Source organism: Dermochelys coriacea, chromosome 3 (genome assembly GCF_009764565.3).
Source record: "Dermochelys coriacea isolate rDerCor1 chromosome 3, rDerCor1.pri.v4, whole genome shotgun sequence".
Taxonomy (NCBI): domain Eukaryota; kingdom Metazoa; phylum Chordata; order Testudines; family Dermochelyidae; genus Dermochelys; species Dermochelys coriacea.
In genome coordinates, this window is record NC_050070.1 from 69,572 (window position 1) to 93,630 (window position 24,059).

Below are 24,059 nucleotides of genomic sequence, written 5' to 3' on the forward strand. Positions count from 1 at the left end.
TCTACCTTTTAATACCATAGCTTTTTCCATAAACACCTATTCTGAAGTTATCACAAGAGATCAAATAGGTTATAAAATATAGCCTCTCTCTGTCTGAAAGGAATTCTTGCCTGCCCTCCAAACAGGCAGTCTGGTCACAGAAACTCAAGTATAGAACCATGTGTTCCCACTTTGCAGAGACTTTCTTGCCCATCTTTTGTTATGGCAGCAATGTAATGCAGTCACCACACTTCATTTAGCTGAAACACGGTCACTAAGGGCATGTCTATACTACGAAATTAGGCCGAATTTAAAGAAGTCTGTTTTGTAGAAAGCATTTTTATACGTGTGTTTGTGTGTGTGTGTGTGTGTGTGTGTGTGTGTGTGTGTGTGTGTGTGTGTTCCCCACACAAATGCTCTAAGTGCATGTAGTCGGTGGACTGTGTCCACAGTACCAAGGCAACTGTCGACTTCCGGAGCTTTGCACGGTGGGTAGCTATCCCACAGTTCCCACAGTCTCCACCGCCCATTTGAATTCTGGGTAGAAATCCCAGTGCCTGATGGGGCTAAAACATTGTTGCGGGTGGTTCTGGGTACATATCAGGCGCCCATTCCCTCCCTCCGTAAAAGCAAGGGCAGACAATCGTTTTGTGCCTTTTTTCTTGAGTTACCTGTGCAGACGCCGTACCACGGCAAGCATGGAGCCCGCTCAGCTAACAGTCACCGTATGTCTTCTGAGTGCTGGTGGACGTGGTACTGCATTGCTACACAGCAGCAGTTTATTGCCTTTTGGCAGCAGACAGTGCAGTATGACTGGTAACCATCGTTGACATAGTCCTGGGTGCTCTTTTAACCGGGCACCTAGGCAAACATGGGAGTGATTCAGCCAGGTCATTTCCCTTGTTTCGTCTCATGGCGATTGAGTCCTACTGGCAGTGCACGGTCTTTTTTTAATCTGCAGCTAGCAGAATATGATGGCCAGCAGTCATACTGCACCATCTTCTGCTGAGCACCCAGGAGGTGACGATGGCTAGCAGTCGTACTGCACAGTCTGCTGCCAGCAAGATGTATAAAGATAGATGAAGTGGCTCAAAACAAGAAATAGACCAGATTTGTTTTCTATTCATTTTTTCCTCCCTCCCTCTGTGAAATCAACTGCCTGCTAAACCCAGTTTTGAGTTCTATCCTTCAGGCGGCCATTAGGTTTCTCGCAAAGCCACCCCCTTTGTTGATTTTAATTCCCTGTAAGCCATGTTGTCAGTCGCCCCTACCTCCATCAGGGCAACAGCAGACAATCGTTCTGCGCCTTTTTTCTGTGCAGATGCCATACCACAGCAAGCATGGAGCCTGCTCAGATCACTTTGGCAATTAGGAGCACATTAAACACCACAAGCATTATCCAGCAGTATATGCAGCACCAGAACCTGGCAAAGCGAAACTGGGCGAGTAGGTGACATCAGCATGGTTACGAGAGTGATGAGGACATGGACAGACTTCTCTCAAAGCACGTGCCTTGGCAATGTGGGCATCATGGTGCTAATGGGGCAGGCTCATGCGGTGGAACGCAGATTCTGGGCCCAGGAAACAAGCACAGACTGGTGGGACCACATAGTGTTGCAGGTCTGGGACGATTCCCAGTGGCTGCAAAACTTTCGCATGCATAAGGGCACTTACATGGAACTTTGACTTGCTTTCCCCTGTCCTGAAGCTCAAGAATACCAAGATGAGAGCAGCCCTCACAGTTGAGAAGCGAGTGGCAATAGCCCTGTGGAAACTTGCAACGCCAGACAGCTACCGGTCAGTCGGGAATCAATTTGGAGTGGGCAAATCTACTGTGGGGGCTGCTGTGATGCAAGTAGCCAACGCAATCAAAGATCTACTGATATCAAGGGTAGTGACCCTGGGAAATGCAGGTCATAGTGGATGGCTTTGCTGCAATGGGATTCCCTAACTGTGGTGGGACCATAGACGGAACCCATATCCCTATCTTGGCACCGGAGCACCAAGCCAGCGAGTACATAAACCGCAAGGGGTACTTTTCAATAGTGCTGCAAGCACTGGTGGATCACAAGGGAAGTTTCACCAACATCAACGTGGGATGGCCAGGAAAGGTACATGACGCTCGCATCTTCAGGAACTCTGGTCTGTTTCAAAAACTGCAGGAAGGGACTTTCTTCCCAGACCAGAAAATAACTGTTGGGGATGTTGAAATGCCTATAGTTATCCTTGGGGACCCAGCCTACCCCTTAATGCCATGGCTCATGAAGCCATACATAGGCAGCCTGGAGAGTAGTCAGGAGCTGTTCAGCTACAGGCTGAGCAAGTGCAGAATGGTGGTAGAATGTGCATTTGGACGTTTAAAAGCATGCTGGCGCAGTTCACTGACTCGGTTAGACCTCAGCAAAACCAATATTCCCACTGTTATTACTGCTTGCTGTGCACTCCACAATATCTGTGAGAGTAAGGGGGAGACGTTTATGGTGGGGTGGGAGGTTGAGGCAAATCGCCTGGCTGCTGGTTACGCACAGCCAGACACCAGGGCGGTTAGAAGAGCACAGGAGGGTGTGGTGCGCATCAGAGAAGCTGTGAAAACCAGTTTCATGACTGGCCAGGCTACGGTGTGAAAGTTCTGTTTGTTTCTCCTTGATGAAACCCCCTGCCCCTTGGTTCACTCTACTTCCCTGTAAGCTAACCACCCTCCCCACCTCCCTTCGATCACTGCTTGCAGCAGCAATAAAGTCACTGTTGCTTCAAATTCATGCATTCTTTATTAATTCATCATACAAATAGGGGGATAATTACCAAGGTAGTCCAGGAGGGGTGGTGGAGGAGGGAAGGATAAGGCCAAACAGCACTTTAAAATTTATTGAATGCCAGCCTTCTGTTACTTGGGCAATCCTCTGGGGTGGAGTGGCTGGGTGGCCGGAGGCCCCCCCACCGTGTTTTTGGGCGTCTGGGTGAGGAGGCTATGGAACTTGTGGAGGAGGGCGGTTGGTTACACAGGGGCTGTAGCGGCAGTCTGTGCTCCTGCTGCCTTTCCTGCAGCTCAACCATACGCTGGAGCATATTAGTTCGATCCTCCAGCAGCCTCAGCATTGAGTCCTGCCTCCTCTCATCATGCTGCTGCCACCTTTCAGCTTCAGCCCTCTCTTCAGCCCACCACCTCTCCTCCCGGTCATCTTGTGCTTTCCTGCACTCTGACATTGTCTGCCTCCATGCATTCGTCTCTGCTCTGTCAGTGTGGAAGGACAGCATGAGCTCAGAGAACATTTCATCGCGAGTGCGGTTTTTTTCACCTTCTAATCTTCGCTAGCCTCTGGGAAGGAGAAGATCCTGTGATCCTTGAAACACATGCAGCTGGTGGAGAGAAAAAAAAAGTGACTGGTATTTAAAAAGACACATTTTATAGAACAATGGCTACACTCTTTCATGGTAAACCTTGCTGTTAACATTACAGACATAGCACATGTGCTTTCGTTATAAGTTCGCATTTTGCCTCCCCCAACCGCGTGGCTAACAGCGGGGAACATTTCTGTTCAGCCATAGGCAAACAGCCCAGCAGGAACGGGCACCTCTGAATGTCCCCTTAAGAAAAGCATCCTATTTCAACCCTGTGACCATGAATGATATCACTCTCCTGAGGATAACACAGACAGATAAAGAATGGATGTTGTTTGAACGCCAGCAAACATACACTGCAATGCTTTGTTCTACAATAAGTCCTGAGTACGTGCTACTGGCCTGGTGTGGTAAAGTATCCTACCATGGTGGATGGAATAAGGCTGTCCTTCCCGGAAACCTTTTGCAAAGGCTTTGGGAGTATATCCAGGAGAGCCACGAATGCCAGGGCAAATTAATCATTAAACATGCTGGCTTTAAACCTTGTATAGTATTTTAAAAGGTACACTCACCAGAGGTCCCTTCTCCGCCTGGTGGGTCCGGGAGGCAGCCTTGGGTCGGGGGGTACTGGCTCCAGGTCCACAGTGAGAAACAGTTTCTGGCTGTCGGGAAAACCAGTTTCTCCGCTTGTTTGCTGTGAGCTATCTACAACCTCATCATCGTCTTCCTCGTCCCCAAAACCTGTTTCCATGTTGCCTCCATCTCCATTGAAGGAGTCAAACAACACGGCTGGGTTAGTGGTGGCTGAACCCCCTAAAATGGCATGCAGCTCATCCTCGAAGTGGCATGTTTTGGGCTCTGACCCGGAGCGGCCATTCACCTCTCTGGTTTTCTAGTAGGCTTGCCTCAGCTCCTTAAGTTTCACTTGGCACTGCTTTGGGTCCCTGTTATGGCCTCTGTCCTTCATGCCCTAGGAGATTTTCACAAAGCTTTTGGCATTTTGAAAACTGGAACGTAGTTCTGATAGCACGGGTTCCTCTCCCTATATAGTGATCAGATCCCATACCTCCCCTTTGGTCCATTCTGGAGCTCTTTTGTGAGTCTGGGACTCCATCATGGTCACCTCTGCTGATGAGCTCTGCATGTCACCTGCAGCTTGCCATACTGGCCAAACAGGAAATTGAAATTCAAAAGTTCGCAGTCCTTTTCCTGTCTACCTGGTCAGTGCATCTGAGTTGAGAGCGCTGTCCAGAGCGGTCACAATGGAGCACTCTGGGATAGCTCCCGGAGGCCAATACCATCTAATTGTGTCCACAGTACCCCAAATTCAACCCAGCAAAACCAATTTCAGCGCTAATCTCCTTGTCGGGGGTGGAGTAAGGAAATCTATTTTAAGAGCCCTTTAAGTTGAAAAAGAGGGCTTCATCATGTGGACGGGTGCAGGATTACATCGATTTAACGCTGCTAAATTCGACCCAAATGCCTAGTGTAGACCAGGCCTAACATGCCCCACCCCCAATGGCTACTGCAACTGTGACTATTACTTTGTGGCTTTAGGACTACAATCGCTTATCTGAGGAAACTCAGAATAAGAAACTGGAGAAGAAAAACTGGAACATCTTATTTATGAGAACAAACAAATGTACAGGGGGGCAGTGCCTGCTCATGCTTCCCCTTAGCTATGTGGTTGTGCCATGGGTTTTCTTAATCTCAGTGTAGACATACCCATAGTGACCCACCGTTATTCCCACTGGCACTCTCCTCAACACCCTAACCTGCATCAATACCCAGACCCCCGGGTCTCTCCAGTATAGGAGATCATGCTCCCCACTTTGGTCATGGCAATAATTTATCTCTGGCCTCTTGACCTGTTCTTCACAAAGCAGCCAATCCCTCTCCCACACCTCGGGCAGCTTTACTACATACCATACCCCTGACAAAGAAATGGAAATGCTTTGTGTAGCGCTTGCCATCCTTGGAATAGGAGACGCTGCATTTGTAGATTCCAGACTGCTCTGGGCTGAAGTCCTTGAAGGCTAGGGATCCATTCTCCAGTATGGAGCAATATTTGGAATCTAGAAGAGAGAGAGATTATAGATTGTGGTCTTCTGTTCCAGTCACAAAGCTCCAAATCCAGCAGGTTATGCCAAAATACTAAGCATGTTAATTAACCACACATCCTGGGGCACATTGACTACACTCTCTCAGTTCGTTCTTATAAACAGTCAAGAAACCAAATAACTAAATTTGCCCAAAATTATTGTCAAAAGACAAAGCAGTATAATATGAAAGAGACATACGTACTCTCCTTCTAGGAAACACTCTTGCAGCATGTTCACCTTACACAAGTGTGCTTCGAAGATACTAATTTCAGATAGTATGATTTTACAAGTTTCAGAGTAGCAGCCGTATTAGTCTGTATTCGCAAAAAAGAAAAAAGGAGTATTTGTGGCACCTTAGAGACTAACAAATTTATTTGAGCATAAGCTTTCGTGAGCTACAGCTCACTTTGCTCACGAAAGCTTATGCTCAAATAAATTTGTTAGTCTCTAAGGTGCCACAAGTACTCCTTTTTTCTTTATGATTTTACAAGTTATGCATCACTAAAAGTTTACGTTTAACCTACTAGTTTGTGCCAGCTTGCCATTAGTACTTCCCTACACTTTCCCATACCTTGTTTTGAATACAACATTCCAACCATTGATGAGCCACAAAAGTACTTCCTAACCATATTTGATACAAAGTATTCATGAATCTTTGCTTTGACAAGTTTCCTGTTTTCTAATATCACAGCTGACTTCAGCTTTGGACAGTGTTGTGAGATGTCTGACATGGGTGAACAGAATTATGGGAAGAGCATAATACATTCAGTTAACGTAACTTCCCAGCACTTTATTTATATAATATGTATTATATAAATAATGTGTGCGTAATACCCATTAATGTGATGTATACTACACCTAACATATATTGGCTAACAAACAATTTAAAAAAACTTCTCACACACATATGATCTATTCGTCCACCACTGAAAAATGCAGCTATCTCTGGGGTATTACATAGCAGATGTTTAACAGTCAAGCATCCCTTATGCACAACAATTCAAGACAAGAAGTAGAGATGAACCCTACATCCAACTGAAACTACAGGGAGGAGGCAATAATTTAGGGAAACAAAATTAAATTTCCAGAGGTCTTCAGTTTTAAATATGAACCAAAAATGGCACTTCCAGCAGCGCAGCCCCACTCCCAGCACAATTCTGAGGCATTGGGGTCAGTACTGCCTCAAGGGAGAGAGCACACCCTACTATGTCACCAACACTGCTTCCTGCAGTACAACCCCATCTGGGGTCATGTTGGGGTACTGATATCAAAATGACTGAGCACATGGTAGATTCTTCCATCCCTTGTTTTTTCCCTTGAAGTCTCGTCTACATTACAGGATCAGAAAAGTAAGACAGATGGAAAAGGCCTTGTACATCATAGACGCCCAACTTTTTCTTCTGTATATTATCAAGAGTTTATCGCTCTACAATTAAGTAGCACATTTTGAAGGGGCCTTATTTTCATCTGCAGAAGTTCCTTGATTATGCAAACAAATGACATGATCACAAGCAAACCCTATCTAAACATCAGTTGTGCACACATACTGCAGGGCTCTACATGTACTAAAAATTGAAAATACAGTTTCATGCCCTAAATGCTCATGTACAGGCCTGGTGCCCTGACTCTTTTCAGCTTGGGAAATCCAGGTGCCCTGGATGAAGGATAAACCCATTAAAACTAGGGCTGTCAAGCAACTAAAAAAATTAATCACAATTAATCACGCAATTAATCGTGCTGTTAAGCTAAAATATAATACCATTTAAATATTTTGGGATGTTTTCTACATTTTCAAATATATTGATTTCAATTATAATACAAAGCACACAGTTCTCACTTTATATTTATTTTTGATTACAAGTATTTGTACTATAAAAAAAAGAAATAATATTTTTCAATTCACCTAATACAAGTACTGTAGTGCAATCTCTATCATGAAAGTTGAACTAACAAATGTAGAATTATGTACAAAAAACTGCATTCAGAAATAAAAAAATGTGAAATTTTAGAGCCCGCAAGTCCACTCAATCCTACTTCTTATTCAGCCAATTGCTCAGACAAACAGGTGTGTTTACATTTTCAGGAGATCATGCTGCCTGCTTCTGTTTACAATGTCACCTGAAGTGAGAACAGGCGTTCTCATGGCACTGTTGTAGCCAGCGTTGCAAGATATTTACGTGCCAGCTGTGCTAAAGATGCATATGTCACTTTACGCTTCAACCATCATTCCAGGGGACAGTCTGATGATGGGTTCTGCTCAATAATGATCCAAAGCAGTGCAGACCAATGCACGTTCGTTTTCATCATCTGAGTCAGATGCCACCAGCAGAAGGTTGATTTTCTTTTTTGGTGGTTCAGGTTCTGTAGTTTCCGCATTAGTGTTGCTCTTTTAAGACTTCTGAAAGCATGCTCCATACCTTGTCCCTCTCAGATTTTGGAAGGCATTTCAGATTCTTAAACCTTGGGTCGAGTGCTGTAGCTATCTTAGAAATCTCACATTGGTACCTTCTTTGAGTTTTGTGAAATCTGCAGGGAAACTGTTCTTAAAATGAACAACGTGTTTTGGGTCATCATCTGAGGCTGCTATAACATTAAATATATGGCAGAATGCCAGTAAAACAGAACAGGAGACATACAATTCTCCCCTCAAGGAGTTCAGTCACAAATTTAATTAACACATTTTTTTAATGAGCGTCATCAGCATGTCCTCTGGAATGGTGGCTGAAGCATGAAGGGGCATACGAACATTTAGCATATCTAGTATGTAAATACCTTGCAATGTCAGCTACAAAAGTGCCATGCAAACGTCTGTTCTCATTTTCTGGTGACATTGTAATAAGAAGAGGGCAGCATTATCTCCTGTAAATGTAAAACTTGTTTGTCTTAGCGATTGGCTAAACAAAGAAGTAGGACTGAGTAGACCTCTAGGCTCTGAATTTTTACATTGTTTTGTTTTTGAATGCAGTTTTGTAACAAAAAAAAATAAATCTATATTTGTAAGTTGCACTTTCATGACAGAGATTGCACTACAGTACTTGTATGAGGTGAATAGAAAAATAAAATTTCTTATTTTTACAGAGCAAATATTTAGAATAAAAAATAATATACACTGATTTCAATTACAATACAAACTACAACATATATGAAAATGTATAAAAACATCCAAAATATTTAGTAAATTTCAATTGGTATTCTATTGTTTAACAGTGCGATTAAAATTGCGATTAATCATGATTAATTTTTTTAATCGCAATTAAATTGACAGCCCTAATTAAAACCAAATTGGGTAGCTGGCTGCAGCTCCATTGGAAATAGGTGCCAAGTTCTTACAAGTATCATGGGGCCATTCACTTGTTCAAAAATTAATTATTGGGCTTGATACAGGATACACTGGGTGAAATGCTCTGACCTGTGCTATGCAGGAGGTTGGACTAGATAATTACAATGGTTGCTTCTGTCCTTAGAACCCATGATTCTGTCCCAAATGGAGGTGCCAGATGACAATACATCTGAGCAACATTTGAGGACTATGAGTAGATTAGCACACATGAAAAGATCAGGACAAGTCTTGGAAGATTCAGGTGCTCCTAGGCCTTCTCTCCTGGGGTAAATTTCACGCAAAAGATGAAGAAGTGAGCTGGAGATGCTGGTCTCAGCACAATAACACTAGAAGCTGGACTAGTTCCTCATGCTGGTGACTGGCAACAGGCTAAACTGACACAAAGTGTGCTCAAAGCATTTGTAACAGCAAGTAAGGCTGATGGACGCAAGTAAGAGGAGGCAAAGCAGTAAATAAATTACTCACAGAGAAAATCTGGATGAGCACCTTTTTTTTTTTTTTTTTTGTCCAGAAGCAAAGCAGTGACTCCAGGCTCTTAGGCCAGCAGTGGTCAGGAACACAATGAATACACCAGAAGAGGTCTCACAAATACTGGATCCAATGCAAACCATTTGAGGGACAGAGAAGAGACAAATGGGGTTATATCCTGTAGGTTCTCTACTTTAATGAAGGGAGGCCCGGATTCATGCCACCTGCCTAGCCAACACGGGAATTAACAGAGAGCTTCAGTACTAGGAGGGACGTTGGAGGGCTTACAGCACCTTGAATTTCCTGCCCCGTGTCCTTGGTCCATTTGTAAACTTGATCCATCCATGTCTTTGTCCCCAGCTGTTCAGAGGAGCAGGGCAGGACTGTCCCTGCACTGTTAATGTGGATGAAGACATAAACTAAGGTACAACAAAGATTGTTATTAGTCATCTCTACACAAAATGTAGATTCTGGGGCCAGACAAGGGGGTGGAGACTATGGGGCTCCACCGACTGAGTTACTGCCCCCAAGTAGAGCATTGGGTGGGGATGGAGGATGCCCTTCAGACACTTACCCATCTCATTTTCCTTCCCATAGATGAGCTGATTCATGTTCTCTCTTTGTGGGTGCCTTGACAATACTGGCTGAGCTTTAGCCCTTTGTAATGGAAGGATTTTTCGGGTTGGAATTGGAACATGAACAAACCCTGCAGAGGAAGGGGAAACTCACTCATTCTGGCACCCCACAAAACAAGCCACCACAGACAATAACTAGACAGAAAGGATCTCCCTGTGCTTCTCAGGCACATACAGGATCACTGCACCCACCATAGGGAGGTGAACACCAGCCGTTCTACACATGCACAGTAGTATCACACTTTGGGGACCTTCTCTAGAAGCCTTAAGTCTATGACCAGCCCACACTTTTCTACTGAAAGTCTCTAGTTCCAATTCTAAGCCAAATAAGGGCCTGGAACCCACAGAAAGAGGCCAGAGGATTCCCAGGCCGCATCAGGAAAGCTTTGGGTTGATGTTTGTTAGAACCCCTTTTGACTGTTGGTGACTAACTTTCTCAGAAATGGCACGCTATCACTGCTCAGTTGAGGAAATGCAGTCAATATGACCCATAATAATCACTGGTGTTAATGACCAAGGTAAGAACTATCTTCATATCCCCATCACCATTAATGACCTGAGCTTTCACCAAATACAGCCCCAATAATCAGAAGGAGGCAGAAGATCTGGGACTTCCAGCCCTCCATGGGGAAGATCCATCTAGACTGCCTGCACAACTAGGGCCCTGCTCTCCCTTATGCCCCCACTCTCCCAGTTACTATAGTATAATTAGAGCTTGCGACAAGAATTCTCAGCTGTGACCTCAGCACCTGAAAAATCTAAAGGATACTTTCCACCCTTGGACTTCAAGTGCCTGAGCATTCCTCTGTGTGCTAAGTAACAGGGTGTCAGCTGTCTTTTCAACTTGATCATGGAATTGCTGAAAGTCATTGCAGTTAGGGAAAGGAGCTAAAGATGACTAGTCCACATTATCAGATAAAGTGATGTCAGAGACCCTGAGTCACTATATCAATAGGAACAACTGGTGGAACATACTCCGTTTCCAAAAGAGTATCAGTAATTATCAAACACTGGAGAATAAGCTGGAAGTGGTTCCCGCACAACCTGAGTACATAACATAAAAATGGCCATACTGGGTCAGACCAATGGTCAGGACCATCCCTAGCCATTTTGGTGCCCTACGCAGCTCCCTGCGGGGTGTGAGTGTGTGTGGCCCCAGGCCTCCACGGGGAGTGGGGTGAGGAGGAGCAGGCTTGGGGGCTGGGGGAGAACCTCCCCCCAGCACTCACCAGCGGCGCGGAGCGGGTTGGGGCCAAGTCACTCCACTTCCTGCCGCCCGGTGAGTGCAGGGTGGGCTTGACCCCTCACTCACAGGGCAGCGGGAAGTGGAGTGACCCAGCCCCAGCCCGCTCCACTCTCCTACCCTGGCTCCCAGCCTTGGGGGGCTGGGGAGAACCGCACCCCAACACTCACCAGTGGCGCAGCTGGGAGCCGGAGGCATGGAGTGGCCTGGGGCTGGGTCACTCCACTTATCGCCACCCAGTGAGTGCAGGGCGAGCCTGATCCCTGCTGCAGTCCTCAGGGGAAGGGGTCGAGTGGGGTGGGGCTGGTGCAGAGCAGGAGTAGGGCCATGGGGAAGAGGCGGAGCAGGAGTGGAGCAGCATGCAGCTGCGTAGGGCACCAGGAAATTTGGTGCCCTACGCAGCTGTGTACTTTGCGTATGGGTAAGGACGGCCCTACCAATGGTGCATCTAACCCAGTATCTTGTCTTCCGACAGTGGCTAGTGCCTCAGAGGGAAAGAACAGAACAGGCCAATCATCAAGTGATCCATCCCATTGTCCAGTCCCAGCTTCTGGTAGTCAGAGGTTTAGGGACACCCAGAGCAAGGGTTGTGCCCCTGACCATCATGGCGAATAGCCTTTGATAGACCCATCCTCCATGAACTTCTCATTCTTTTTTGAACCCAGTTATGCTTTTGGCCTTCTCAATATCCCCTGGCAACAATTGCCACAGGCTGATTGTGCATTGTGTGAAGACTTATTTTCTTATGTTTGTTTTAAACCTGCTGCCCATTAATTTAATTGCGTGACTGAGGGTTTGTGTGTTATTCAAAGGGGTAAATAACATTTCCCTATTCACTTTCTCCACACCATTCATGATTTTATAGACCTCTATCATATCCCCCCCCTTAATCATCTCTTTTCTGTCTTTATTCTCTCCTCCTGTGGAAACTGTTCCATAGCCCTGATAATTTTTGTTGTCCTTCTCAGTACTTTTGCCAACTCTAATATCTTTTTTTGAGATGGGGAAGACCAGAATCGCACATAGTATTCAAGGTGTGGGCATACCATGGATTTCTATAGTTGTTACAATATTTTCTGTCTTAGTATCTATCCCTTTCCTAATGGTTCCTAACACTGTTAGCTTTTTTTTGACTGCTGCTGCACACTGAGCAGATGTTTTCAGAGAATAATCTACAATGACTCCAAGGTCTCTTTCTGGAGTGGTAACAGCTAATTTAGACCCCCTCATTTTGTATGTATAGTTGGGATTATGTTTTCCAATGTGAATTACTTTGTGTTTATGAACATTGAATTTCATCTGCCATTTTGTTGCCCGGTCACCTAATTTTATGAGATCCCTTTGTAACTTTTCAGATTCATCTTTGGATTTAACTATCTTGAGTAGTTTTGTATCATCTGCAAATGTTGCCACCTCACTGTTCACCCCTTCTTCCAGATCATTTATGAATATGTTGAACAATAGTAGCCATAGTACAGATCCTTAGGAGACCCAGCTATTTACCTCTCCACTGTGAAAACTGTTTATTCCTACCCATTGTTTCCTATCTGTTAACCAGCTACTGATCCATGAAAGTCCAAGAACACTATAACCACTGGATCATCCTTGCCACATGCTTTTTGACCCTCTAAAAGAATTCTAATAGATTAGTGAGACATGATTTCAATTTATAAAAGCCCTGATGACTCTTCCAATATATCATATTCATGTCTGTGTCTTATAATTCTGTTCTTTACTATAGTTTCAACAAATTTGCCTGGTACTGAAATTAGGCTTACCAGACTGTAATTGCCAGGATCACCTCTGGAACCTCAACATTAAAAAAAATAATAATAAAAAAAATCAGCAGTACATTAGCTATCCACCAGTCATCTGGTACAGAGGCTCATTTAAGTCATATTACTGTTTAATTTATCAATTTCTTCCTCAGTGTGGGACAGTTGCTCAGATTTGTCACCTAAAAAGAATGGCTCAGGTGTAGGAATCTCCCTCACATCCTCTGCAGTGAAGATGGTTGCAAAAAAATTCATGTAGTTTCTCTGCAATGGCTTGTCTTCCTTGAGTGCCCCTTTAGCACCTTGATCCTCCAGTGGTGCCACTGATTATTTGGCAGGCTTTCTGCTTCTGATGTATTTAAAAATATTTTGCTTTTAGTTCTTGTGTCTTTTGCTAGATGTTCCTCAAATTCTGCTTTGGCCTGGCTAAATTATACTTCTACAATTGCAAGAATTTGTCTTTTCCTCAGTAAACTTTGGGGAATGAGAATGCATCCTTAGTTTCTTGGAAGGAGAGGAGGAAAGAATGGGAGAATGAAGCCTCTTGGACTACCTGGGTGTGGCTTAAGGCTAGTAAGGTGTGGTGTTTAGATGCTGCTTGTAATTATTAGAACTGGGAGCACTGGCTGTTGGGAGTCTGAAAGGACAGGAAACAGGAAGGAGGTGGGGGGGAGTTGAGGAGGCAGAGTGAGAACTACCAAGGGTGCAGCAGCAGCTTGGCAAAGAGGTTTCCACTTTAAAAATAAAGTCCTGTTGAAGTTTGTTAGTACCTTGCCTGGTTGCTACAACATAAGGCCACATAATCGTAGAGGATTAATGGTGATAACCCACGTGGTCTTCAGTATACCAGAAGCAAGTGCCATGAGATCAGGTAGGATTGTACCACATGTCCCTTAGAGGTGGAACATATAGAGGGTGCAAAGCTCTAATTACCTGAAAGAAGTAGGTGTGACATTACACCCGATATTCTTCATAGAAATATGGTTATGATTTGCATATGGCATAAGTAAGGTATATTTTATATAAGATGGCTCATGTAAAGTATCATTGGAAAGGTTATGATTTACTGAATGCAATTATCCAATGTGTATGTACGTATTATTTCTGTATCTAAAGTTAGGAATATTGGTTATGTAAATTACAAATGTGTGTGTATTTGCGAGACACCCACCAGACAACCAGCTGTCACAGCCTTGATAAGCCATTTGGAAGAAACAATAAGACTGTGAAGATACTAATCTCTCTCCTTCCTGAGAGGCGTCCTGGGACATAACTGTGACACTACCAGATAAGATGATAAGATCACCTGATACAAAATACCAGCTTGGACACTGCTGGTACTTTTCCTCTGTAGGGAGATGGGGATCAAACAAAGGTTTCCTGCCGTAGGTAAATCCATTTAAGGCTGGGGAAGGGGTTAATCTGGACTCTCCTCCATTGCCTACCCAAGAAGAAGGACTGCTGAAAGATCCAGAAGAGATGAAAGAACTAACCTGAAGGGAAAGGCAGGAGTGAGTCTCGACTGAGACTGGGGTCCAGTCTGTAACAAAAAATAACTGGAACTCTAAGCTACTAAAATGCTGCAACTTACCTAAAATAATATTTAGGTTGAGGAATTGCTTCTTGAAACCAGTATCTTGAAACCGTTGCATCTGTAAGATCTTAAAGTTTAGTATGCGTGTTTTGTTTTATTTGCTTTGTTATGTTTTCTATCCCTTATCACTTAAAATCTACCTTTTATAATTAATAAACATTTTTGTTTATTATTAAACCCAGTCTGTGCAATCCATATCGGGGGGCAAGAAGCTGTGCATATCTCTCTTCACATTGAGGGAGAGAAGGAATTTTTATGAGCTTGCACTGTGCAGATCTTTCTATACAGCTCAAGACAGTATTATTTTGGGTTTACTTCCCAAAATGGGTGTGAACGTGAGTACTGGGTGAATCCTCTCACACAGAGCTGACTTCAGTCTGTGTCTGCAGCTGGGCGAGGCCCTGCCCGTGTATGTGTGCTGCAAGAGGCCGGAGAGCCTAATTCAGCAAAACAGGGAGAGGGAATCCAGGCTGGTGGAGCAAGAGGGGCTCATTGAAACCCCAGTACATCAGGTGGCATCCCAGAAGGGCGGTCCAATCTGTCACAGTAGGTTCTGGTTACAGGAACCAAATATATCAAACTCAGTTCTTCTGCAGATTCTTCAGATGTGGAATATATCTCATAGGTAGGAGCTCAAGGAAACTGCACTGATGAAGTGGAGGTGTTGCCTGTAGGGGATACCAATGGAGTCATCAGCAAGGGGGGGTCAGATCCAGACCCCATAGATGCAAAATCATAGTTCTCTCAAGAGCAATGATGCTGCTTCTCTTTTTCTTATAGTTTCCCCTCAGCACCAGATAGAAGAAAGATTTTTGTCAGGCTGTTTCTAGAGTTGATGGGGAGAAAGCAGCTGGCACCAGGGATGAACTTAGATCATGTCTATACTACCAAGTTATGTCGACACCTAAAAGTCTACATAATAATCGGAATTAGGGGACAGTGATATCAGATACCCAGCTGGATGGAGGCGGCTTCTGGACTGGGAAGAGAGAGCAGCCAGAGCCCACTTGGATGCAGGAGAGACCTATATGTATTGTGCTGAGGGTTGCTAGGCCTGTGGGCTCAGAGTTTCCTGTGCTGGGTTCAGATGCTCAATAAAACCTGTTTTATGCTGGCTGAGAGTCACTCCGGTCTAGAGATCAGGGTGGCATTATTCCTTCTCGGAGTGGAGGCCCCAGGGGTCCAGTGTGAGTGGACTTCATAGGGGTGAGGGGAGAGACAGGCATGCTGAAGGCTCAGAGATGGCTGGTTCCAGGAGGCGGATGGGCCTATGGCTTAACCCCTGAGAGAGAGTAGACCCACGAGAAGGGCTGTCGCACTGAAGGGGGTTCCTCCCAGGGACCGTACAGAGCCAAGAGAGAGCACAAATCCTGTGAGTCCGTGACAACTTAGTAGCAGAAGATGTTTAGTGGATGCACCCTGTAGACAGCTGGCTGTGAGCGGAGGGGCTCTGCAGTGAGTGGGTGCCAGCAATAAAACAAAGAAATTAAAGGAACCAGTGAGGAAATGGCCTATAACCAGCTCCCTAAAAGGGATATTGCATGTCTGTGCAGGGACGGATGGCTAGGCATTGGGAGGCTCACTAAGGAGCAGCTGATTGGCTGGTAGAGAGTGACCAGTCTGAGGACCAAGTTACAGATCCCAGCAGGGCTTCTGGGACGTCCGGAGAGCCTGGGAGTAGCCAAAGGTGCAGTCAGCATAGTAGCCGGGAGTCTATCAGACCCGATTCCCTGGTTAGCAGGGGGGTTGCCCAATCGGGTTTCTCCCCAGAGGAGCGATGGAGACTGGAGCTGGAACTGGAGAAGTGGAGGCTGGTGGACAAAGAGAATGAGAGTACCATGCAGAACAGCAAAAGCAGGAACTGGAATTGGAGGAGAGGTGGGCCTGCTGGCGAGCGGGGGGGGGGGGGTAAAGTGGAAAAGGACCCTAAGATGCCAGTTCTGCAGGGAATCTGGACACCAAGTTGTTGCCCCAGTTTGAGGGGATGGGGGAGATATTGATGCCTACCTCACAGCCTTTGAGAAAGCTTGTGATTTGAACCAGATTGACCTCGCGGACAGGCTCCGCTGTCTAATCCCCAAAATGTAACATGTGGTTAGCGTACAGGAAGCCTAAAGATCTGTGCAGTGCCGGTGCACTGGCAGATGAGTTTGTGGACAGCAGATCGGGGCAGGAGGGAGACCCGCATTGAGGACTCAGAAGGGGAGTCACCCACAGACCCCTCAAAGATGGAATTCCAGGAAGTACATCTCAGGGGTGCTCATGAACACCAGGGCGGGCCAACACCCCTCATGGGACTTGAGGGACCTGAAATGTAGTTACTGGGGCCAAAAAGGACACAAGGTGGTGCAATGCCTGAAGATGAAGGAAATGGTGGCCAAGCAGAACCCTCAGAGTGTCAACAGAGTGGAAGTCCACCCACAGGGTGCAGCACCAGTCCAGGGGGCCGTGGTCAATGTGGTAGGACCAGGGGGAGGGGACAGTCAGGCCAGGCCAGCTGAGGAAGGCATGGGCTGCAGCCCCAGAGCGCCCACACTCAATTCACTGGGTGAGCATGGGACAGACCCCTGGGGACAATGCCACATCATCCCCATTGAGGTGAGGGGAAAGAGTGTCCAGGGGTTCTGGGACACAGGTGCGGAGGTGACACTGGCCTGGCCAGAGATGGTGGACCCAGAGCAGCTAGTGCCCAATGCATACCTGGCCCTGAGAGGGGTGTTTGGGCCCCCCATCAACATGCCTGTAGCAGGGATACATCTGAAACAGGGGGGCTAAGGAGGTGCTCCAAACAGGTCGGGGTGCATGTTCAGCTACCCATGGAGGTGCTAATGGGTAATGACTTGGAGGACTGGTTGGCTGGCCCTCAGAGCGCCCTAGTCCTTACCCAGAGCCAGAGCCAGCAAGGGACACCTGGTCCTGGTCTGACAGCAGGGAACCTCCCAATGGAGGGGGGCTGGGGGAGCGAAGCACCGAAAGTAGAGCTCAATGGGGCTGGGCCTGAATCATAGAATCATAGAATATCAGGGTTGGAAGGGACCCCAGAAGGTCATCTAGTCCAACCCCCTGCTCAAAGCAGGACCAAGTCCCAGTTAAATCATCCTAGCCAGGGCTTTGTCAAGCCTGACCTTAAAAACCTCTAAGGAAGGAGATTCTACCACCTCCCTAGGTAACGCATTCCAGTGTTTCACCACCCTCTTAGTGAAAAAGTTTTTCCTAATATCCAATCTAAACCTCCCCCATTGCAACTTGAGACCATTACTCCTCGTTCTGTCATCTGCTACCATTGAGAACAGTCTAGAGCCATCCTCTTTGAAACCCCCTTTCAGGTAGTTGAAAGCAGCTATCAAATCCCCCCTCATTCTTCTCTTCTGCAGACTAAACAATCCCAGCTCCCTCAGCCTCTCCTCATAAGTCATGTGCTCTAGACCCCTAATCATTTTTGTTGCCCTTCGCTGTACTCTTTCCAATTTATCCACATCCTTCTTGTAGTGTGGGGCCCAAAACTGGACACAGTACTCCAGATGAGGCCTCACCAGTGTCGAATAGAGGGGAACGATCACGTCCCTCGATCTGCTCGCTATGCCCCTACTTATACATCCCAAAATGCCATTGGCCTTCTTGGCAACAAGGGCACACTGCTGACTCATATCCAGCTTCTCGTCCACTGTCACCCCTAGGTCCTTTTCCGCAGAACTGCTGCCGAGCCATTCGGTCCCTAGTCTGTAGCGGTGCATTGGATTCTTCCATCCTAAGTGCAGGACCCTGCACTTATCCTTATTGAACCTCATTAGATTTCTTTTGGCCCAATCTTCCAATTTGTCTAGGTCCTTCTGTATCCTATCCCTCCCCTCCAGCGTATCTACCACTCCTCCCAGTTTAGTATCATCCGCAAATTTGCTGAGAGTGCAATCCACACCATCCTCCAGATCATTTATGAAGATATTGAACAAAACGGGCCCCAGGACCGACCCCTGGGGCACTCCACTTGACACCGGCTGCCAACTAGACATGGAGCCATTGATCACTACCCGTTGAGCCCGACAATCTAGCCAGCTTTCTACCCACCTTATAGTGCATTCATCCAGCCCATACTTCCTTAACTTGCTGACAAGAATGCTGTGGGAGACCGTGTCAAAAGCTTTGCTAAAGTCAAGAAACAATACATCCACTGCTTTCCCTTCATCCACAGAACCAGTAATCTCATCATAAAAGGCGATTAGATTAGTCAGGCATGACCTTCCCTTGGTGAATCCATGCTGACTGTTCCTGATCACTTTCCTCTCCTCTAAGTGCTTCAGGATTGATTCTTTGAGGACCTGCTCCATGATTTTTCCAGGGACTGAGGTGAGGCTGACCGGCCTGTAGTTCCCAGGATCCTCCTTCTTCCCTTTTTTAAAGATGGGCACTACATTAGCCTTTTTCCAGTCATCCGGGACTTCCCCCGTTCGCCACGAGTTTTCAAAGATAATGGCCAAGGGCTCTGCAATCACAGCCGCCAATTCCCTCAGCACTCTCGGATGCAATTCGTCCGGCCCCATGGACTTGTGCACGTCCAGCTTTTCTAAATAGTCCCTAACCACCTCTATCTCTACAGAGGGCTGGCCATCTCTTCCCCATTTTGTGATGCCCAGCACAGCAGTCTGGGAGCTGACCTTGTTAGTGAAAACAGAGGCAAAAAAAGCATTGAGTACATTAGCTTTTTCCACATCCTCTGTCACTAGCTTGCCTCCCTCATTCAGTAAGGGGCCCACACTTTCCTTGGCTTTCTTCTTGTTGCCAACATACCTGAAGAAACCCTTCTTGTTACTCTTGACATCTCTTGCTAGCTGCAGCTCCAGGTGCGATTTGGCCCTCCTGATATCTTTCCTACATGCCCGAGCAATATTTTTATACTCTTCCCTGGTCATATGTCCAACCTTCCACTTCTTGTAAGCTTCTTTTTTATGTTTAAGATCCGCTAGGATTTCACCATTAAGCCAAGCTGGTCGCCTGCCATATTTACTATTCTTTCGACTCATCGGGATGGTTTGTCCCTGTAACCTCAACAGGGATTCCTTGAAATACAGCCAGCTCTCCTGGACTCCCTTCCCTTTCATGTTAGTCCCCCAGGGGATCCTGGCCATCTGTTCCCTGAGGGAGTCAAAGTCTGCTTTCCTGAAGTCCAGGGTCCGTATCCTGCTGCTTACCTTTCTTCCCTGCGTCAGGATCCTGAACTCAACCAACTCATGGTCACTGCCTCCCAGATTCCCATCCACTTTTGCTTCCCCCACTAATTCTACCCGGTTTGTGAGCAGCAGGTCAAGAAAAGCGCTCCCCCTAGTTGGCTCCCCTAGCACTTGCACCAGGAAATTGTCCCCTACGCTTTCCAAAAACTTCCTGGATTGTCTATGCACCGCTGTATTGCTCTCCCAGCAGATATCAGGAAAATTAAAGTCACCCATGAGAATCAGGGCATGCGATCTAGTAGCTTCCGTGAGTTGCCGGAAGAAAGCCTCATCCACCTCATCCCCCTGGTCCGGTGGTCTATAGCAGACTCCCACCATGACATCACTCTTGTTGCACACACTTCTAAACTTAATCCAGAGACACTCAGGTTTTTCCACAGTTTCGTACCGGAGCTCTGAGCAGTCATACTGCTCCCTTACATACAGTGCTACTCCCCCACCTTTTCTGCCCTGCCTGTCCTTCCTGAACAGTTTATAACCATCCATGACTGTACTCCAGTCATGTGAGTTATCCCACCAAGTCTCTGTTATTCCAATCACGTCATAATTCCTTGACATCACCAGGACCTCCAGTTCTCCCTGCTTGTTTCCAAGGCTTTGTGCATTTGTATATAAGCACTTGAGATAACCTGTTGATCGCCCCTCATTCCCAGTATGAGGCAGGAGCCCTCCCCTCACAGACATTCCTGCCTGTGCTTCCTCCCGGTATCCCGCTTTCCCACTTACCTCAGGGCTTTGGTCTCCTTCCCCCGGTGAACCTAGTTTAAAGCCCTCCTCACTAGGTTAGCCAGCCTGCTGGCAAAGATGTTCTTCCCTCTCTTCGTAAGATGGAGCCCGTCTCTGCCCAGCACTCCTCCTTCATGGAACACCATCCCATGGTCAAAGAATCCAAAGCCTTCTCTCCGACACCACCTGCGTAGCCATTCGTTGACCTCCACGATTCGACGGTCCCTACCCAGGCCTTTTCCTTCCACGGGGAGGATGGACGAGAACACCACTTGCGCCTCCAACTCCTTTATCCTTCTTCCCAGAGCCACGTAGTCCGCAGTGATCCGCTCAAGGTCATTCTTGGCAGTATCATTGGTGCCCACGTGGAGAAGCAGGAAGGGGTAGCGATCCGAGGGCTTGATGAGTCTCGGCAGTCTCTCCGTCACATCACGAATCTTAGCCCCTGGCAAGCAGCAGACTTCTCGGTTTTCCCGGTCAGGGCGGCAGATAGATGACTCAGTCCCCCGGAGGAGAGAGTCCCCGACCACCACCACCCGCCTTCTCCTCTTGGGAGTGGTGGTCGTGGAACCCCCAACCTCAGGACATCGCATCTCATGCCTCCCAACCAGCGGAGTCTCCTTCTGCTTTCTCCCCCCAGACCTATCATCTGGTCCACTCTCCGCAATGGTACCTGTGGAGAGAACATGAAAGCGGTTAGTTACCTGTGTCTGTGTTACTGGAACCCGGACATTCCGCTTACCTCTTCTGGAGGTCACATGTTGCCAAGCTTCTTCACTGGCCTCTTGGCTCCTCTGTGCAACCTGCTCTATATCTTTAGAGCTTTGTGCCCCTAGAAGCCTATCCTGAGTTTGGTCCAGAAAATCCTGGACCAAAAGCCTGCACCTGTCCCAAAGTGGGGAAACTGCACATCCTTGTCCAACCACAGCTGTGCCCTAAATCCAGCAGCTGGATTCCAGACAGAGCTGCAGGAGGATCCCTCCTTAGAGAAGCCGAGGGCCCTTGCTGGCCACAGTGGTGCAGGACCCCTGGGGAGGACCGCTGCTAGAGATTCTGGTGGGAGAAGGTATTCCTGTACCAGAAATGGGCTGGTCTGGGGCACACTGAACCTTGGAAAGTCAGGAAGCAGCTGGTGGTTCCCCAGACTGTTCCCCACACACTGTGTACTTGGCCCATGATATTCCCCTTTTGGGGCATCACGGAATCTGGCGCACAAGGCAGAGGCTGCTGCAGAACTTTTACTGGACCAGGGTCTTTGACGCAGACCAACAGTATTGCAGTGGACTTGGGAGACAATGATATCGGATACCCAGCTGGATGGAGGGGGCTTCTGGACGGGGGGAGAGAGCAGACAGAGCCCACCTGTATGCAGGAGAGACCAAGATGTACTGTGCTGTGGGATGCTAGTCCAAGAGAGTTTCTTGTGCTGGGTTCAGATGCTCAATAAAACCTCCTGGTTTACGCTGGCTGAAAGTCACTCCAGTCTAGAGATCAGGGTTGCATTATTACCTCTGGAAGCGGAGGCTCCAGGGGTCCAGAGTGAGTGGACTCCCTGGAGGGGCCCTTCGGCGAGAGATAGGTGTGCTGAGAGGTGCGATTCCAGAAGGCGGATGGGCCTATGGCTAAACCCTCAAGAGAGAGTGGACCTCTGAGAAGGGCTGCCACACTGAAGGGGGTTCCTTCCAGGGATCGTACAGAGCCAAGAGAGAGCATGAGTCCTGTGAGTCTATGACACAATGGTGACATTTGGTGCCTTATATTCCAGTAAGATAATGATTAAAATGCCTGTACATGTATTGGCAGTGCCTGCAATCGCAATTTGTAGGAAAAAAATAAAGATGATTTACCATTATAAAACTTTGTGTTTATTGCACAAGAAACAGTGCACAGAAACACACAGATGCTTGGTGGTAAAGGAGTAACTGGGGAAGGGCAGACTTTCATAACTGTGTGTAGGTCTAGCTATCATTGTGAAAGTTGTATGACGGGGTGGAATGAAGGAGAAACCGAGAAGTCCTGGAAAGTGGAAAGGACGGTGTGGGCAGAGTTTGGGGGGAGGAGAGGCAATGGAACAGTTTGGAATGTACTGCAATGAAGGTAGAGCACAGATCTGCTCAGTCTGCAGCATTAAAGGACATCAAGATCTACCTTTACTCCTCCATTACTCTAATCATCCACTCAGTTGCATCATTGACAAACACGTGATTCTCTTTTCTATCCTGCCATTCGGCTTCCCAGCACTCCTTGCGTTCCCTTTTTTCTTCATTGGCGCACTGCAGTACCTCCCAGAACATGTCTTCTTTGGTGCATCTTGGACGCATTCTTATCCGGTGGAGATGCTCGACTGGAGTGCCTGGAGTGTTTCTGAAGGTGTTCGCATCTGATGAAGCACAGGGGACAATGCACAGAAGCGGGATTGTTAAATTCATGCACAGTATTGAAACATGTCAGTTAAATACACCTTTTGCAACATTGCAATCACTTTCTCACTGACCCTAGTCAGGCACACATCTCTGTGAACACCCAAAACATGGTAAGTGTTGGCGTGTGCGTGGGGGGGGGGGAAAGGGAGGGCACGCACAGGGCACTCCACATAGGGAAAAGAGCATACACTCTTTGCAAAGGTCATGGTGAAGCATTCTAGGGAAAAAATGCTTCCACACTTTTCCCCAGACGGGCCATTCTAGCAGACATCTCGCTGCTAAGGGTAAGCAGGGAAATGAGGGTACATCTACTCCATGCGTGTGGCTTCTGCCTTGCTCCGTATACTGCTCCCCGATGTGCCGCTTTGGTCCCTGCACAAATGATTGCCTAATGGCACAGGAAAGTTTCCTACAATGGGGGAAGGAACAAAGCTGCTTTGTCATGGAACCTTCAGCAAAGGATTGCCAAGTACCTCCAGGAAACTTTCCTGGAGATCTCTCTGGAGTATTCCCGTGAGATCTCAGCATGCATCAACACCCTATTCTGCTGTACCGATTAGCTACACAGGGAAACGTCCAGCTCACAGAAACACAGCCAGCCTTGTACATGTCTATATCCTGAACCCAGCTATGCACTACACAAACCACAGCCATTTACCAGGCGTCTCATCTCCTGGTTCTTGCTCCTCAGAGAGCAACTGCTGAGACTGGCTAGGCACCTCTGGAGTGGAGAACAGTTCCTGGCTACCTGCCCTGTTGGGAGCTGCACATCCTTGTCTAACTCCACCTCTTCACCAATAACTTTGTCCTCTGGGTTAGGTCGTCTTTCTGCTGCCTCTGTGCCCTCCGAAGTATCTATGGGGCTCTTGGCAGTGGAGGTGGGGTCACCACCGAGGATACCGTCCAGCTCCTTATAGAACTGGCAGGTGTTAGGTGAAGCCCTGGAGCAACGGTTTGCGTCCCTCGCCTTATGGTTCACCTGCCTCAGCTCCTTTATCTTCGCTCTGCACTGCAGCGTGTCCCGATCATAGCCCTTTTCGCACAAGCCACAAGAAATCTGCCCATAGGTATCCCAATCCCTACGGCTCAAGCCCAGCTGGGACTGCACAGCCTCCTCTCCCCATATACTGATCAGATCCAACAGCTCCACAGTGGTCCAACGGGAGAGCATTTGGTGTGATAACCCACCATGGTCATCTGGGAAAATGCA

At 47.1% G+C, this 24,059-nt stretch overlaps 1 protein-coding gene across 7 annotated transcripts in view; it reads right to left on the bottom strand.

Moving 5' to 3' along the window:
• Nucleotides 1-24,059, bottom strand: part of GPN1 (GPN-loop GTPase 1) — a 131,736-nt gene that overhangs the window by 25,475 nt on the left and 82,202 nt on the right. For 3 of the 7 annotated variants that reach the window (XR_006279605.1, XM_038394972.2, XM_038394971.2), the window contains 3 exons: nt 9,803-9,934; nt 9,522-9,647; nt 5,250-5,393 (listed from right to left, as the gene is read on the bottom strand). Coding sequence is in view for 6 of the 7 variants with exons in the window: in XM_038394972.2 (XP_038250900.1) it covers nt 5,250-5,393; nt 9,522-9,647; nt 9,803-9,934 (402 nt within the window). In the remaining variant the exon portion in view is untranslated. Of the gene's footprint in view, nt 1-4,231; nt 4,289-4,420; nt 4,483-5,244; nt 5,394-9,521; nt 9,648-9,802; nt 9,935-24,059 lie in introns of those variants that run through there. The other 4 variants (XM_038394976.1, XM_038394975.1, XM_043509916.1 and 1 more) reach the window with 4 other exon arrangements.